This window comes from Antedon mediterranea, chromosome 11 (genome assembly GCF_964355755.1).
Source record: "Antedon mediterranea chromosome 11, ecAntMedi1.1, whole genome shotgun sequence".
Classification (NCBI taxonomy): domain Eukaryota; kingdom Metazoa; phylum Echinodermata; class Crinoidea; order Comatulida; family Antedonidae; genus Antedon; species Antedon mediterranea.
The window spans coordinates 13,682,334-13,701,877 of record NC_092680.1 but is presented as its reverse complement, the minus strand read 5'-3'; the positions used below and the strand labels follow the sequence as shown (position 1 = coordinate 13,701,877).

General features: G+C 35.6%; 1 protein-coding gene across 1 annotated transcript in view; it reads left to right on the top strand.

Moving 5' to 3' along the window:
- Positions 1-19,544, top strand: part of LOC140062944 (sorting nexin-2-like) — a 31,245-nt gene that overhangs the window by 847 nt on the left and 10,854 nt on the right. The window contains exons 2-11 of the mRNA XM_072109334.1: positions 2,981-3,041; positions 3,449-3,648; positions 4,430-4,514; positions 4,769-4,815; positions 6,911-7,052; positions 8,009-8,169; positions 8,446-8,559; positions 8,860-8,953; positions 9,634-9,839; positions 10,124-10,267. Of these exons, the coding sequence (XP_071965435.1) occupies positions 2,981-3,041; positions 3,449-3,648; positions 4,430-4,514; positions 4,769-4,815; positions 6,911-7,052; positions 8,009-8,169; positions 8,446-8,559; positions 8,860-8,953; positions 9,634-9,839; positions 10,124-10,267 (1,254 nt within the window). The remainder of the gene's footprint in view (positions 1-2,980; positions 3,042-3,448; positions 3,649-4,429; positions 4,515-4,768; positions 4,816-6,910; positions 7,053-8,008; positions 8,170-8,445; positions 8,560-8,859; positions 8,954-9,633; positions 9,840-10,123; positions 10,268-19,544) is intronic.

Here is a 19,544-nt window from a genome sequence, read left to right as displayed (position 1 = left end):
AAACTTTTAAAATTTGAAGCGGAACAAAATTGACTAGGCCTAGGCCTATGTATAAAATATCATTGCCGATGACAAAACTGAGTTTTATATTGTTTATATCCAGACGTAATTAAAACATTAAATTTAATTGCCACCGAGCGAAATTGGTAGGCCCTAACTAATCCGTCCAAGCTACGCCCGCCTCACTCCGCCGTCTCTCGCGCTCCACTCGTCTCTATCCAGGAAATTCCCTATCGCACGAGAGGCATGATGTTGGAATAATAGTGGGCTGATCAATAGTTTGAAAACAGCTTACGGCATTTCTTAAGTGAATTTTTATTCAACGTATTCTTCTTTGATGAATCCTTTGCCCATTGCTGTGTAAATCAGTAATTGAAGTTGTGATGCGAAAGTGTGTGTAATTTAATTCCACAGGTAAACAATAGACATAAGAAAATCCATCGCACAAACAACAGGACCGAGGAGCCGAGGAGACGTTCTTCTCGAGCGCGAGATCATAAACAAAATTGGAAGAGTCCATTAAGTGGGGGGGTGTTTACTATTTACGAATCTATTAAATACGCCCTTCGACCACTGTGTAGGCAAAATATTTATTTCGTTAAATCCCTAAATTGATAATCGCGTATTCTGTAATCACGTGACTGATGATGTAATCCTTAGCGACGTACTAAATGCACATGCTTTTGTGTTGGTGAAAAGCTTGCTGTTTATAATGCACATCGTTAACAACTATGCTACCACATGATTCACGGTGCTATTCGCGTTTCCTTGACGTAAATTGGCGGCGTGTAAATGAAACAATTGTTTTCACCAAATTGGTTCCTATTATCCGTTGTCGACATAGCGATTGGCGGCTAGCGTGGCTAAGCTAAAAAGTACGTATTTTTTCAAAAATTACACTAGCAAACATTTGCTAGTTTTGAAATTTTCAACTAGCAATTATCAAGAATCTACTAGCAAAATGCTAGTTTGCTAGCGTGAATTTCGAGCCCTGATTCAACATTTTATACTTATAATCTAATAATATCTCTCTAGGATCTAAGAATTTTTCGATTTATTCTGTGAACATCAAATTACAGGGGCGGATTTCAATAAATAAAGGTCTTAACCGCGGTCTTATTAGGATTAAGCCTAGGCTTTATACCGCCCTCAATTGGGGTCTAAGCAGGGCTCGATTTATCTTTTTCATGTTGCTAGCCCACTGGGCTAGTTCACTCTAGATTTCACTAGCCCATACATTATTTTACTAGCCCACTCATATCGCACCGTGATAGCAGGGCCGCCATATAAATGAATTCAGGCATTTTGTACAATAGAGGGCGCATTAATCTAAACGCTCGAGAATTGCTACACATTTACATACCATACTGTATTAAACTATTATTGCATGAAAAATTACACAAAATTGTATTTCTTTATTGTTCACATTATAAAAATTAACTTTGCGTCGCATACCTAGGCCTAGTCTGTTTCATGTTTGCACTTGTCAATTGTATGACCCACTATACGACCCCCGGGAGAGGTGCGTCATTTACAAATAATTACTGACGTAGGGGTGCGTCAAAAAACCTAGATGGTATGTCACATCAATGAACAAGGTGTGTCAATGTCCGTCACTTTACCACCCACAATAATATCATAAACAACATGGTCACAGTGCGTCAAAATGGGTGCGTCATGGTCACCTAAAGGTAAGTCACCTTTTTGGCGCACGGGTGCGTCATGGTATGACGCACATCGGACAAATGACGCACCTCTCCCGGGGGTCGTATAGTGGGTCATACAATTGACAAGTGCATTACCATATTCACAGAATCAATTTATTGAGGTCTTTTTGTTGTTGGGCTTCAACCTAGCCAAGAAAACTAATCAGATTCTGTCTACCTTCTAGGCCTAGCCTAGAGCCTATTATTATAGTACTAGGCCTAGCCTAGTACTAGTAGTAGTAGGGTAGCTAGGATAGACATACCTACTAGGCCTAGGCCTAGATCGCATTGGAGCACCTGGCCTACTGTTACCAAAATGGTAGTACCTAGCTAGGCCTAGCTGCTGAGCAGCCATCACGATGCCAAACGATTGCTTTTGATTCTATCTAGGCCTACGCATATTATAAAATATGGCCTCCATGGCCTACCTACAGGGATAGAGCCAGCCACCCAGCCCTACAAAATATCCCTAGCTTTGATCCGTGCGTGACAACCAGGCCTGACAAGACTAGACAAGTTATTTTTAACATTGAAAAAATTCTACTACATTTGGCCAATCACAGTTCGTTATTTATGGTCATATTTTTGTGACATGTTTGACCTGCTAATGAAGCTCCGCCTACTTCACAATAACCTGGGTGACAAAAACATAAATGGCCAATCATAATTCGGGAAATTTGCTTGATTATGAGAGGCTCCGCCTACTTCATCACTTGTTATGGCCACAGCAGGGCGCGAGTGGTTTTTTTTGCTGATGTTGCCAAGACATATGTCTTTCATGCTGGAGTTATTTTTATGAGGTCATTTCGTCCCAATTTCGAGTTCCCACAACCTACTAGCCATACGGGCTTAAAGGAAGATACTTTAGGTAGCCCGGAGCTTTTTTTACTAGCCATTGTACGCCAGGCTAGCACTAAATCGAGCCCTGCTAAGAATAAAGCCTCTTGAAAAATAAAGTCTAATAAGCCTACGAGAGGCCATTTCATGGTCTTAGATTCTAAGCCTCCTCGTAGCAGGCTTAGGATTCGTCGCGAAGACAAAAAAGGTTATCGAGAGAGAAATGGGCGTATTTTTCGTGATAGATTGCATCCGCTTGATAAGTATGACGACAACAAATTTGACAGAAAATTTCTGTTCAACCGGCAAACTATAATGAGGCTTGGCGATATACTTGATCCACTTGCATAGAATCTAAGTGCTGTGCACACCTGCAGGACCGGTGGCACTACATTATTTCGATTCTGTCATTACTTTGTTTTACTGATTTATTTCAGACCAAAAAAGTTGAAGATGATAAACCAAAAGAAACAACAGAGGATGATGACTTGTTTGGAGGTACATTGTGTGTGATGTTTCTACAGACTAATTTTTATTTTGAAAGTTTTTGTTTTTTAATCTATATTTCTATTTGTTTTTGGCCAGTGTAGGTTTAAAAATAAAAATATCTATCTAATTCTATAGTCCGCTGTACTACTAACATTCAGAATTGAATAAAATTGTATGAAAGTTGATTACAATTTTAATTTCATGTCCTGTTCACGCTACTCTCCTCCCTTCTCAATCTGCCACTGGATAAAAAGAAACATGTTGCACTAGCATAAAAAGAGCAGAGGTTTTGCATACTCGCAGTTCCTCCTTGTGAAGTGAGTTTTATTTACCAGGCTAATTTATACTAATGTTTCAATTAAACCTATGGTCAACTACCAAACGAAAAAAAAGAAAAAAAGTGTGTTGCATTTCAGAAGGGACTAATGAGATTTCATTAAATGATGAGCCTGCTGATGAGAGTGAGCCTGCAAATCTTGATGCGGAGCAAATAGATAAAAAAGATGATGAGGAAGAAGACGAACCAGTGGTTGATTCACTTCCATCTTCTCCCGCAACAGCTGCAGGAATTGACGAGGAAGCTGCCGCATCTGGTGATGCCAAGGAAAAAGAAAAGGTAACTTAATGATGGTACAGGTAAAATTCCAAGAGCTTGGTCCTATCCTCATGATGGTCCAAATATATCTGGATATACCTTCTAAAAAGCCGTTATACAAAGTGTTCTAATGTTTAACTTAACTTGTTACTATGGTAACACTTATGAATACAATAATAAGCAATTTAAATGCATAGTTAAAAGAAAGAGCTAAGAAATGCATAAATGGAGATAATAATCTGCCTAGTGATTATGGAAATGTATGATAATCGAATGGAACAGAAAAGAATTGCAATTATGAACGATGATACTCATCCACTCCGTACAGCCTTCGTGTTTAATCGTACTGGGTGTAGACTATAGAGTACCATCAAGGTAACGGACAGAACGGTACCGACTGTCGTTTGTCCCACAATGCATATTTAGATATAATGACGACAAACACAAATAATTGTATTTTCGAACACCTGATAGCATTTATCCTCTTATTCTTTTTGTATTTTGTAAATCCTGTATATGCATTTTTATCTGTACATATTTTACTGTACTGTGTATTTTACTTTGTGTTTTAACATTTTACTGATTTTATTCTATTTTTATATTAAGTTACCATGAGAAAAACCAATTTCAAATCTTTCGTTGATCTATTTGACAATAAAGTTATCTTGTACAGTATCTTGATTATAAGTAATATTTCTGAATGTAGTCAACTACAGTACTTTAATGTGAGTCATTGAAGTCGTTTATTTGCATCTTTAAAACTACTTATATGTTCAGAATAGTAACTGTTAACATTTTTTAGGAACCAGTTGAAGAGGAAGACCAGTTTGAAGAAGATCAGGATAAATTTGATATGGAAATTATAATTACTGATCCACAGAAAGTTGGTAAGAAACAAGTGATATTTGGCTGGAAAGTGAACTGATATTGCAACACTTTTATGTACCTTTTAACCAGAAATGATATGACAAATTCAATAATTTTAAATTTGATTCCCTCATGTCAACAATTGTCCCATCTCAAAATCAATGTAGTAGTATTATTTTCAAGTTCTACTTGATTTGATTATTTGCTGTTTCAAAATGTTCATTGCATTACCAGTGTTGATATGAAAATTATGTAATGTTCTTTTGCTTTACAGGGGATGGTATGATGGGTTCATATATGGCCTATAAAGTCAAAACAAAGGTAATTTCATGTAGACAATAATGCTGCATATACAAGGCTCGATATTTCACTAGTCCGGCGTATATTGTCTAGTTAAAACTGCTTCGGGTTAGTCAACCTGTCTAAGTGTGTAAATAATTAGGCCAGAGAGTATTTAGGCTTAGACTTTCAAAATGCATTAAAATACTCTGGTCTAATTTTTATAGAGTGCCTTCGCAATCAACTTGTAATCACACTCCTTTACACTTTGACTGCCAGAGGTTTTTCCAGTTAGAAACTGCCACCGCCAGCGTTTTTAGCCCAATTCGATGTTTTTATTTAAGCTGATTGAAACTATGTATGTGATCTGATTTATATGCAATTTAGACTAAAATAATTATAAAGATTTTAGCTTTACAATGGTACCAAGAACGATTTTCAAATCGCAATATGTAAATTGTAACAGTAAAATAAAAGTAACCCACTTTTTGAGTTTTTCGTAGTTTCGCGCTAGAAAGTCGAGATATTCGCGATTTTGTGCAAGACATCACAATATGAAAATATCGCCCGGTGAGATCAACAAACAACGAAAAAGTTACTTACACGGCACCGATAGGCCTATAAAAACAATTATCACTTTCGAAAATTGTATTACATTTCATAAATCATAAATCTTACATCAATGTTTCGCCAAAATCCACATAGTAAAGACACCAGGCCTAGTTAACCAGGCCTAAAGTTGGTCCGGAACCGTTTTACGACTAGGCCTAGGCTAGCCTAATACTACTAGCCTAGCTAGTAAACTGTTGATAATATCTTCACCATTTCCAAACAAGTTTGTTGCGTGAAACTCGGTCACTTACAGTGTAACACCAAAACAATTAGGGTATACATACAATAATAAAATTAAAGACTTCATATTAAAAATGACTCCATTATTTTTTATTCAGATAACAAACAAACATGCCAATCCACAAAAACCTTTGTAATGCTTCGGCGGCATAGCTAGCGTGCGACCGATACACAATGCGCGCGACCGATACACAATGCGCCAAGCCATCGCTCTACGCGCTACTGTGATGCGTGGTGTATGTTATTTCGACAGGTACCATTTTGACAGTCGTTCGTAACCAGATTAGTTACTTTCAAATAGTAAAATATTGACGGTCCAGACCGAATATAGTGTCCATATTTATAGTATATACCAATAATTGACCTATCTACCGGATTTCGTAAAAAAACCCGAAACGCGAAGATCTTCGTGTTTGGCAGTCAAGCGTTGTTTTTCCAAACACGAAGATCTTCGTGTTTGGCAGTCAAAGTGTTAACAAAGGGGAGCAACTGTTCTAGCTCTTCTAGCCAGCATCACGTGTGTGCCTTCTATGTAAACACAGTCAATTAACCTTTCCTTAATTACATTTAAGGTGTAATGTTAATGTTAAAAGAATACTTAATAACTTGTTATCAATATTTTTTTGTATTGTTTTTAATTTCTAGGCCTAGCTAGCTAGGCCTATTATTATTATAGTAGTACCCTAACTCTAGCTATGTTTATTATGCCTGGTTGGCCAATGGCAGCCAGTCAAATTTCTATTTAAAAAATATTACCGCAGTATAGTTTGAGGTTCATGAAGTAGGTGGTAGGTGGGGATAGTAGGATTGGGCGGTCATAATGTTTTATCGGAAATACAAGAAGAGCAATTTAGTGCAGTTACTCATTGCTTTTTTATGATAAACTATTTGTCTGTGGCACTAAACTAACTAGAACTTACAGTAATTCAGTTAGTTTTGATTCAGATGTGCGGTATTTACCCAGTAAGATTTAGTCAAGAAGCGGAATAGTGAAACATCTAACGGACTAGTGAAACATCCAACAGGGCTAGTGAAACTCACATTGAACAAGCTCAGTGGTCTAGCTAGTAAATTAAAAAAATCGAGTTCTGATGTAGCGAACTATGAATCAAAAATATTTACATTATTTCAACAATTTGCATTCCAAATTACTACAGTCGACTCTCCAATTACTAGACTCTCTAAAAATCAGAAATTCTTCCAAAACTAATACATATCTTTACTTTATCTTTTTAGCTTTGAATATTAAGTAAAACGTTCAAATTATAATTTTTTTGTTTGTCAGACATCAAATCCAGCGTTTAAGAAATCTGAGATGAGTGTAATGCGACGTTTTAGTGACTTCCTTGGACTCTATCAAAAACTGTCATCAAAACATGCTACTAAGGGTGTCATAGTTCCCCCTGCCCCTGAGAAAAGTGTTGTCGGTAAGTCACTTTCCTACGTTAAACATTAAATTTATTGTTGAACAAATAGTATAGATGTCTAGCTGGTTGTCATTGTAATATAACTATTTAATAAAATTTCATAAGACCATCTGTTATTGGTAACATATCTATTTTAAATGATTATTTTTTATAGCAGTTATCATTATTAATCTAGTGTAACTTTCTGGAATAATTAAAGATGTATTGTCCCTTTGTCAAATTCCAAAAAAATTAAAATAAAAAGATTTCGAAAAAAAGTGGGTCATTTTGAAGTATCATAATAGTTATTAACTTTCACCAAAAATTAGTCGAAAAAAAATCATTTAACTGAAATACAGACGTTTTTTGGTTCAAAAAATAACTTTGACTTCCAGTCAAAGTTTTCGATCAAAACATATATTACAATGCAATGCGCTTATTTGGCTACTCTGTATCATAACCATAAAACTTCCTCGCGATCTGTGCAAAAACACACTTCTCAACCGTGACGAGTTGTAAACAATACTAATTAGCATCATGAATAATGTATACTCATGGTTTAAAATCTTGTTTACTTTTGCTCGCGACTATTTTCCAGACGAAATGTAATCAAATTAATTTAGCTGATAATTACGTAAAATTGTTGTTTTTGGCTCGAATTTTCGACTTAAAGTGAATAACTTTAATATTACTTTGATATGGCCAATACAAATTTATTATATTTTGACTTTAATTTTTTTGTGTTTCAAGGGACAATACATCTTTAAATATTACCTGCACTATCTATCTATCTAAATGTATTTTTAATATTATTTTTTAATTTCTTACTATTTTGTATACATTACATTAAGTTTTTTTTCAAGCATCAAGTATAAATTTACTACTTAACCAAAATACCAATCATTACATTCATGACAAATCAATTCAATGCAGTTAAAAAAAAACCATTAAAACTATTTATACACATTTGTTTGCAGGTATGACTAAAGTTAAGATGGCAAAGACACAAGAGGAGACAACCTCAATGGACTTTATAGAGAAACGTAGAGCTGCATTGGCACGCTTCCTCAATAGAACTGCTCACCACCCAAAACTCTGTACTGATATTGACTTTGTAGAATTTCTGGAGAAGGATGACGTAAGTTTACTGTAGCTTTTAGAACAATGATTATCAACCTTTTTTTGGAAATTGCACAACAATGTTATTGAAATATCAGCATTATCTTATCGTTTGAAAGCTTGTCGCATTGCTTGTGTCCGTAGGCATTTGCCTTTTCTCCACCCAGGTGTAAATGGGTACTGGTAGGATAAAAAACAATTGCGCTGATTATCAACTGCATAATTATGGACCTGTCCAATGACTGTATAAGCGTTATTATTGCTTATTTTCTTGTAATTTTGGTGTTATTTTTAGTTGCCAAAAGCTACCAATACACAAGCTTTGAGTGGAGCAGGTGTAATGAGGGTTTTCAACAAAGTAGCAGATGCTGCATCTAAGGCTACATCTAAGATGACAGAGTCTGATCAGGTGTGAATCAATTACTTATCTTAGCAAAGATGATCTAGAATTGTAAAACTGTGGTCCCAAGTATACATCTTGCTCGTGTGAACTTTAAAAAAACCCAGTGCATCTTCCAGAAGAGTAGGGAGTTACCCTGGTGTACTGATCTATCTCCGCCCCTGTTGTTGACAAACGAAAGGGACCCTTGAGGAGATGGAAGCTGTTGCTGTGTAACATCATCTAGTCCACAGCAATTTTAGACTGCTATTTTTATAAAGTAAAAAAGTATGAATCCATTGTCTATAATGATTATCATTGTTTTTAAAGTGGTTTGAAGAAAAACAAAATCAAGTTGATAGTTTAGAACAGCATCTTAAGAAACTTCATGGTAGTGTTGAAAATATGGTGCTGCACAGAAAAGGTATGTTGCTAGAGAATTGTTGGTATGTAGCTAGAGAAGTTAAGGGTGGTGTGGGGGAGGAGTTAAGAAGGTGTATTCTGTTTTGAAAATCGGCTGGATAGAAGGCCTTAAAATAAATTTAGAAAACTTTATTAAAGGTAAGTGTTCCCACACACTTCTGCCCAGCACAGGTACATGGTTTAAAGGTGACCTGAAGTAAAAATAAAACTAATCTGAATATGTACTTATGCTGGACATGTTGACTATCGTTATGTGACCATATTTTTATTTTATTTTCACAAAAAGAAAATAAAAGTTGACTGATAGAGAGCGCTATGTGATGTAATCAAAGGTCCACAGCAATGTTTACATGCTGAAGGTTGCGATCATGACTGCAGGCCAGCCACAAGTAGGGTTCTTATTTGAGCCTGGACAAACATTTTTAAGTGATTAAGAGGAATTAGGTGGCGAGGATAGTAGCCTAATTGATAACTAGATTTGAACTTGTCACTATGGACGAGTTACAAACAAAACAAAACAGAGTATGATTAAAGACATTTTTGACTAGCCACTCTGCATGCCTGATGGTCTAGTGTTTCATAATCGGGATAGAATCCAAATACTGTACTCTTTAAGTTAATCATTGTAAACAAATGTTAACCGACATTTGTAAAACCCATTGTCAATTATCTTTATTATAGATCTTGGTCTGGCAACAGGACAGTTTGCAAAAAGTGCAGCAATGTTGGGTAATTCTGAAGAACACACAGCACTTTCAAGAGCAATATCACAACTCGCTGAAACAGAGGAAAGGATCGATGCCCTTCATATGGAACAGGCCAATACAGACTTTTTTGTTTTTTCTGAGCTATTGAAGGATTACGTTGGCCTTATTGGGGCTGTTAAAGTAAGCAGTTTGAATTTTGTTTCTGTAGTGTTTTTGTGTAAATGGCTGTAAAACATTATTTACTGTCCGTATTAATGAATAAGAAAATATATCTCCATCTATTCTCCCTTGTTTGGTTTAATTTATTGTTGAATGAAAAAAAAAAATGTATTGAAACCTTTCCACTTTTTCCTTATCTTCAGTGTTAATTTTAATATACAAAATATTAATCTGTTCTTGGAATTGTATTTGTAACATTCATCTTTTGTCTAACTGTCTAAAACCATGTTATGTTTTGTCACCAGCTTACTTTCCGTGAACGCGAGAAGTGTTTTCACGTGTGGCAGAATGCTCAAGCAATGTTAGCAAAGAAACGTGAAATGGAGGCTAAACTACAATCAGCAGGAAAACCAGACAAACTAGCACAAGTTAAGCAGGAAATTAAAGAGGTAAGTAAAGCTCTGTCTACACTAACAAACTTTATGTGACAAAAGAGAATGGCACCCACAGAATTTATTCATGTGAAAAGCCACGGTTTGATAGGCTGATTATGTAGATATAATAGCTAAGGCGTCATCTCCACTAAATATCGGACGGATTGTACTGCAGCTGGTCGCGATATCTATTGTATTGTGACATCCTTCTGGACGCAGCTAAAATGTTGCGTCCAAGGGACTACCGATTATTCACAATTATTCCGTTTTAGTGCGTCCATAAATAGCTCCGCCCCTCATTATGTGGTTGACTGATTTCAAGTTGTTGTTATGGAACTTCGCTTGATCGCGACCCACGGCGCCCTGACGGGCCCCTTGACTTGTCTGACTTTAATCAACAAATATACGTAGTAGTAAGGCAAACAAATAATAAATACGTGAATACGGCTGCTTCGCTTCCTTGAGTCGGCTTTCTAACATTTGATTTGACCTTTTGATCACGCACAATTGTGTGTAACAACAGTCAACATGACCAACTTCGACTTACTTCGTCCAGTTGCGATAGTTTTCGTGTACTGTAGAACATGTGATTGATAACCGTCAATGACACACTGCTGCGTTTGACTCCGACCACCCTCGTCGGATTGCGACCTAGATTTTTGTAGGAACGCACTTGTCTAGCGGTGTCCCTTTGTGGGAATCGTTCAACATTGGCGGTTTACGCGTGATATATCATGTTCCATCCAGGGACCAAAATGCGTAGAATTACTTTCCATCAGGCGCTACACAGCAAAAGAGTAGGCCTACGATCTAGTTCGAGTTTTTAAATTTACGATTAACTCGATTTATACCCAGGTGGGGTACCTAAAATAGACGTTTCATTGCAGGCCTACTGTATAGGCCTCCTATCCTACATGGATGTCATGAGTGGTGGTCGCCATGGTGAGGTTAGCTACAGAATACTTGGGCCATTTTCATTACGTCCTGCAAAATTAGGCTAATGTGTCGTCTCCTACTATAGGCCTAAACCTTAGGTAGGATTTTTAGGCGGCGTCGATTTTAATTAGTGAACAGTACATTGTTAATTTGCATTGTCCATGCGTTTTCTAAAGGCGATGACAATGTTGTTTAACTCCTCTACGAACCACCCTACGATCGACGCGTTGATAATTATAATATCAATACATCGTATCGTAGTAGTAAGTTACGAACAATAGGCTATACGATTTACATGCGTAAATATAGTGGTGGTCGGCGTCATGAAAATGGTGGTCGGAAATTCCGAGTGCATGGTGGACGGGGCCGTCCATCGCCGACCACCGTGGTGACATCCCTGGGCCTACATAAATAAACTAGAAACACGCTATTTTCGTTTAGCCAACATATTTTTATTAAGCTACGTTATTAAATGTTCAATGTCCTGTATGTCATGAATTTCTCTCGTACTACTTGAGATAGTAAGTCCCGAAATGGTACGCATAAACATGGGAGGTAATAAACTGATTTCGCCCGATGGAAAAGGGTCTGTTAGCTTGATATTTGTTGCGAGGAATATTTGGTTTGTTCCGCTAGTCACGCATGCCATCGGACCTCGCCGACGTGTAATGTGTTTTGAAAATAACAAGTAGTAGGCTAGGTTATTTTTTTATTTTTATTTCAACAATCTTTACCGAGGGTGGTCCATCCAGCCGAAGCTGATCATTAGGGACCCTCACAAGTTACGAGTATAGCCGCCGCGCTATATTATTTCGGTTGGCTTCCGTTTTCCTGCACACAATACAATCCCCTTTTATTTATTATCAATACGTTTAATGTTCTTAATCATCTGCCTAAAGACAGTGGTACGTAATTAACCATGTACAGTAGGACTGTACCACTTTACTGAGTTGTGAGTTTTTAAATTGTAACAAATAAGCCGAAGGGGATAGATAGATGTTCCCTATAGTTTAATAAACGCCTGTCAAAACTTCACAAACAACAAGCGGGTGAATTTACTCGTATCAAAATTCCTATACATTAAATCAAATTAAATTTTAAAATTACAAATCACAAATTATAACTCTTGTCCCTCGAACAAAAATGAAGTTTTTTGGACAAGTAATTCTCTTGTGTTTGGACTGCTGAGTACCAGGTCGCCAGCTTTTGACAATTTCCCCTATCTTTTAACACTAGCAGTTCACTAAAAAAACGATTTTGAGATCATTTTACATCAATGCCGACGGTGTTTCTTATGATTATGAATTTAAAACAACTAACTAATTAATAACAATGCCGAAACAGCCATAACAATTTAAATAATAAATAATAACAGAGTTACATTGTAAAAGCCTCCCTAAAATAGATGCTTTTCTGCGATTTTTGGAAAACGCCCGGATTGTTGGGTACACATAAACAAATAATTGTAATAATATCATTATTTGTCAGCGATCGGAGATATCCGTTTCTTTGTTTAATTTGAAGATATTGTTTGTATTTTCTAATGGCATTGATATTATTCTGTATGAGAATTGAATCAGTTCGCTGAATTATTTAAAAAAGATAGTATTGGGACCAGAAAAAAATCATAAAAAATATTGTTGAAATAAAAATGAATTCACAGTAAATGTAATAACGCACAAATTGAAATAGTTCTATGATCTTATGTTCACGTTGTTAATTTTTTAGACATTAACATATTATTAAAGCTCCGTCTACACTATCAAACTTTATGTGACAAAAAAATGTGATGTGCCCATATATGGACACGTTGACATCACATCACTACCATATTTGTGCATATCACTACCATATATGGGCACATCACATTTTTTTGTCACATAAAGTTTGATAGTGTAGATAGAGCTTTAGACCTAGTAAACATAAATGACAATATACGAACAAATAATAATTAAAATATTTTATTTTACAAAACAAAACCAACCAACTATTTTGGTGTTACATTTTCACTACCCTTAAGTATTTCTCTAATTCTTCGGCATTTACTATTGACAGCCTCTTTTAAAGCTAAATAATTGTTTGAGGTGGCACCTGGAAATTCCTGTTCAATTTGTCTGAAAAGTGCCCGCGAACGTGGCGCTTCTAGTGCTGGCCTTGTGACAAGTTTGCCATTCTCTATTTTCTTAGAGCCGTACAAATTAGATACTGCTAGCTCCTCCTGTGTGAACATTATGTCCAGCAGTCTTCTAGTCATTTTTGTTGCTGACTTATTTTTGCCAACGCCAACTGCGGCTTTGTACTTTTCCTCGGCTACGGGCACCAGCCCCCCTATATGAACAATGCCATTACTGTCAGCTCTACCATTTGTTTCACCAAGTAAGGCATTGGTCGGCGGAGCTGCTACTTGCTGCAGCACTTGTTGAGTATAACCTAACCGGGTGGTTAGCTGCTGCATAATAATTGTTTGATTTGTTATAATTGTTTCCAGCATGTTTGGGACCTTCATGCACTTTGCGCAAGCGCATGCCGTACATCCAGTTTGATCTGAAAGAAGAAATGTATAACATTCATTTAATATAATCGTATAGGATGCCCAACGTTTTTATAATATCAAAAATATAACAGGCCAATGCGGTGCCAAGTTAATATTAATTTACATTCACTGTGTATAGTTTAAAATGGGTCAAAACACCGATTTTTACAAATTAAAAGAAAAAAAAACCATTTAAGTTAAAGTTGGGAAGATAATACAAAATAAATAAATTCAATGAAATAGGTAACAGTTAAGGGATCTTAATTAAGACACACAATAAACCAGCGAATTAAAACTAAGGAAATGTCAAAATTGAGTCCTGTTATTTGTCAAAGAATGAGGTACGTATTTAAGAGCTAAAGTAGTTATACAGTACTAAAGATATAGATAGATTTCTTTGTTTTAAAGTACCCACAAAAGCATTTGATGCAAACATTAGAATAGTACATAAATCCAAAGGCAAATACTAATATCAAAACAACTATTATTCAAAGTGATATATACTTACTACTTAAGACTGTGCTGCTCAATAGAGGACCAGCAAGGACTTCGACAAGAAGGTCGGAATCGATATCAAGCTCAATGTCTATAATTAAAAAAATGTCAATGATAATTGTTATACACAACACCTAGTTTGGGAACAACATAATGGTTTATTTATTTATTTCATTTATTTACCCAGGGTAGTTCATACCATTGGAGCCCTGCCAATTACTTGTCTAGTAAATAAATTCGAGGGTTTCATAATATATTTATATGCTGTTATTAAACGTTACACACCGTTATTAAAATGCCGTCGTTGGTGTCTGTATTTTTAGGTATTAATCTAATCTAGAATATACACGTTTTGTTTCATTATTTTGCTTCTCCAATTTTGTGTGTATGTAATATTTGAATCGTTAATGTAAATTACTATTCATGATGTTACTTATTACTGTGATTTTATGTTGTTATTTACTTTTTTTAAACAAAACAAATTGCAGGACTTACCGCTTTCCGATGGACTCTCGAATTCCGTCACGATTACGGCGTTGGGTGACTGGGGTTGGATGTCAAAATTCGGGATCGGTTGTTCATTTTCCGTTTGCTCATTATTTGGTTTCTCTTTGTCCGTTTGGTCATTATTTGGTTTCTCCTTGTCCGTTTGGTTATTCTTTTGGTTTTCCTTTTCTGTTTGGTCATTCTTGGGTTTCTCCTTTTCTGTTTGGTCATTATTTGGTTTCTCCTTTTCCGTTTGGTCACTCTTGGATTTCTCCTTTTCCCTTTGGTCATTCCTGGGTTTCTCCGTTTCTGTTTGGTCATTTTCCGTTTGGTCATTCTTGGGGTTTTCTTTTTCCGTTTGGTCATTCTTGGGTTTCTCCGTTTCTGTTTGGTCATTTTCCGTTTGGTCATTCTTGGGTTTCTCATTTTCCGTTTGGTCTTTCTTTGGTCTCTCATTTTCTGTGTTGACATCTTTCCTGGGGTCATTCTTCCTTGATTTTTTGTTAGGGGAGTCAACAGTAACTTCAGAGTCATCATCTGTCGATATAAAATGATTAATCAGTTATACAGGAATGACAAAATATAAAGGATATTAGGTTTAAGTCTATAATTTAATAAAAGAAAGTACAGTCATAAATATATTAAATCATTAGGCTTAAAATTTGATTGCGCCTATAATTTAATTTTATTATGATTTCAGAAAAGACAATAGGCCTACTGTTACAAATATGGCTTGTGCCATTACAAAATACATGTTATATAGGCTAATATTGAGGTACGATTAAATATTTTAAATATAATTATAATAAAGTGTAATATGCAAAATATACATTTTTTTAGTGCGCATTTTTCTCAATTTTGGCGTAAAAATATGTTAAATAATCGACCAGCCTCGAGAACGTACAATGCGTGGATAATGTCTGTAATACGTCAACTCGTATGTTCACGATAACATTCGACAGCAAGTACAACAGTAGGTCTGGTATTTAAGAAGTTAAAATAAATATTATTCATTCACTATTTGAATGAATAACTACAATATAACATTACTTACCAAGCTCTCGCTTGCGTTTCTCCCAGAACAGTGTGTCTTTGTGAACTAAATCATCAGATGTGTCAGAAAGTTCCACAATGCGGCACGTTAATTGTTGTTTGTTGTATACCATTTTAACGACACCGTTAGGAACTTTGTCTCCCTGCAACTTCTTAGATAGTACAATTGCTGTACTTTCGTCTGAATCAAAATAGACCAAAGCATGTGCTGGTACAACAGTTTTCTGACGGCGTAGAGACATTTTAAAATTCGATGTTACTTGTAGAAATAATTATGATGAAGTGATAGTTATGGATGCCTCGACTGTGCATTTATTGACACTATTGTTTACTGGACTGCACAGGGACGCATTCCAAAGATGCTCAAATCAAACTTTCTCAGGCTTCAGGTAAACAGTGAAGGCGTGGTATATTACGTAATGAAAACTAAAACAATGCTGTATATTAAAATAAACAGCCAAATTATCTACGACTAAAAGCCAACACAAATGCACAAATAATGGGATTTGAAAATAACAATTTGCAAGGTGTTCACAAAACAGTATAACAAATACAAAAATTAATATTAAAATTGTTAATTTAAATATAGGTACCTCACGCTTCCCCACAAGAGATATTGCAATACTAAAAATTCAAAATTATCAGCAGCCACAGTCTTCGATATGTGATTTAAAACTCATTTTTAAGAACATAATGAATTGAAAATAAAGCAAATTAATTAACTATAAGTAACTATATTTTACACCGTCAGTGTAAGAAAGTATAATAGTGTGAACAACTTGAATAAGATCACAACTATTGTGAATTTGTGTGGGAGTAATTTAAACAGGTTACATATTTGACTAATACCTGTGTTCGTCATTGTAGTAGTAGAAAAGTCGTCAAAATGTATTCTTTTAATGTGTGTTTATTACCTCCGCCAAGGGGGTTTATGTAGTCTATATTAGTAGCATGATTACTAAAACGAACTTATTCCAGATCTTTAACACATTGAAACCACATACAGATATGGGTCAATGAGCATTCAATAGTATTATGGGATCCCAATTCTGGACCACTTTTTTTTATTATCATCAATATTTTAAACAGAAGACAATTTTCAAAATCAGGCAATCTGGTACTGAGCAGTCGTAACGAGGGCCTAACAAGTAAACTGCATTTATTAAAATAAAATATAGAATAAGGATAATAATAAAATAAACGAAAAATAATAAGCCAACGCAAAGGGCAAATTCAATGGCTTCTGAAATTAACAATTTAACAGCTGTGTCAAATAGCTTCATATAAACAGTGTCGAAATACAAAAGGATTATAATACAAAAGGTTAATAATTAGAATTTCTATCCCACGCTTTTACATACTAGAGAGAGAAGATCTGGTCAGTTAATTGCATATTGAGGTGTGATTTGTCAAGTACCAAAGAAGCAGCAAGCAGTGACAGCTATAAAACCACCTCCCCTTTTAGGCATTATGGTGAATTGGAAATATATAGTATACTATGGTACAGGTTCCTCCACAATAATATAAGCAAATCTGTTCTGTTCTTTTTGAAAAATTACCGTTGTTAAAACAATTTGTAAATTAATCTATCTTTTTCAATAGAAATTACAGTACAAATATATCTATATTTAGCACGATATTCAGTGCACTCGTGTATCGTTTTCCATTAATTTTCAAACTAACAGCGAAATTCAATTGGGCGTTTAATACATTGTTTTAAGTCCATAGTATATTAAGTCACAGAAATTGTACCGTATGATTTTTATTCATTCTGTATTGTTTTACTGTTCGTCCATTGTCCAATAAATGTATTGATATTATGCTAATTATTAAATACTATGGTACGCGAACAAACCACGTTATTGTTAAGAATTTGGAAATTATTATTTGTTTGAACTTCAAATAATAATAGCCGTACATTCCCTGAAAGCAAAAAATAAATAAATACCATAATACAAAAGTATACAAGCAAGACAGTACAATAAATTCATAAAATGGAAATCTTTAATTCTGATTCACACATCAATAGATCATTGCAGTTATACTACGATATGTATACAGTATTGATAATCAAGATTACTTTATTGTCCAAAAATAATATTTTAAAATTTGTCTTCCTAAAGGCAACAAACAGCATAAAAAAACGTTTAAAAAAGTTTAAAACGTTATATAAAAATATACAGTATGTAAAAAATTCATAAAAAACTAGATATATAAAAATACAATAAAATACAGATATATTTCAGTGTACAAAGGCTGAAATAGGCCAACATATATAAATTACAAGTAGTTTTAAACATAGCAACTAAAGGACCTGCTGCCTTGGATGGTACTTTCTCCTGTGAGAAGTTATCTCTGCGTTGCTGTTGAATCCATATGCGGGACAAATGGCACATCTTCCACCAGCAGGTGGCATCAGCTGATCGAGAGTATCCCATGAATTTAACTTTAATACCTCATGAATGGTGAGGAAGTGTCCTTCTTTCTCGCTTTGCATGGGTGAAGGAAATCCATCCCTATTAAAACAGGCATTCATTACATCGTGGGCAATTATAGGATTGCGGCTGCAATGTGTACAGTTAGGGTCTCTACATTTAGAAAAAACTAAAAAACCTTTCCTTTTATCAATATGTTGAAGCATAAACTGGGACTCGTCTACAAGATTGCTTTGTCTGAACGTTTTCCCGCTGTTAGACGCCATAACAGCGTGCACTTGACTGTAGTCATCATAAGGCGTTTCTTTTGACGAAGACAATAAGTGGCTTACACTAATCGGAACGCCGCTAAAATGTACACTTTTCCAGTATTGTTCTAAGTTTTTTAGTGCGTTGTCAAATACTTTACATTCTTTCAGACGCATTTCTTCTTCGTTTAAACCTTGCTGCCATGGCGGTCTGTCTTCGCATTCAAGTCGATCCGTGAACATAACAGACGTTAACGCTAATGTACAAGGAGCCCAGGCATGTTCGATCGGATTTAGAGCCGATTGTCCTGGAGCATACGCTGTCACAATCAGAGCATCTAAGCCAGTATCTCTAAACAGTCTAGCATAATATAGTAAATTTGTATGATGACCGGAATTAAAGTCGCACCCGCCATCTGCAATTATAGTTAAAATTGATTTTCCTGTACGGACTTCCTCTTTCACTATTGGCAGCAGGTCGTTGATATGGGAGGCTACGGTGCATTTTGTCATGGGTCCCCTGTTAATGATGGTAACGGGGCCATTCCTATGTAGTTTGTATTCTAGCCGACCTAGCGAATCAATCGATTTTTCAGGGGGGTTAGGTAGTGTCAATTTCATATATCCACATGGTGTAATTAGGTAGCCTGAATGACTTGGGAAGTCGTGATCTAAAAGCACCGGCCTGTCAATGGTTGGAAATATTCTTCTTATTTTTGTCCTTCGATCAACAGCTGGGACATCTTTTCCTTTAAAAATAAAAACAATAAATAATAATTTATAATATTTATTTCAGAATCCACCTAACATTCTCACCCAATTTTGTATGGCCGTTAATATTCTGTGGATGTTACATTTGAAAATTCTTAATTGTATATGATTGATCTTACCTATCTTCACTTTGTTTTTGTTGTCAACAGAATATACACTACACACATCCGGAAATGCTGCACTTAATTGAAGGCAATACTTCACCCTCGCATTGTAAAAATGAGCATTGTCATTTTCTTTCATCCTTCCATTATCTTTTTTCGGAACTTTAGCATCGATGAAACCTTTGTACCTTGCTGAACTGTTACGACCTTGATGAGGGGCCTGTAGCATGC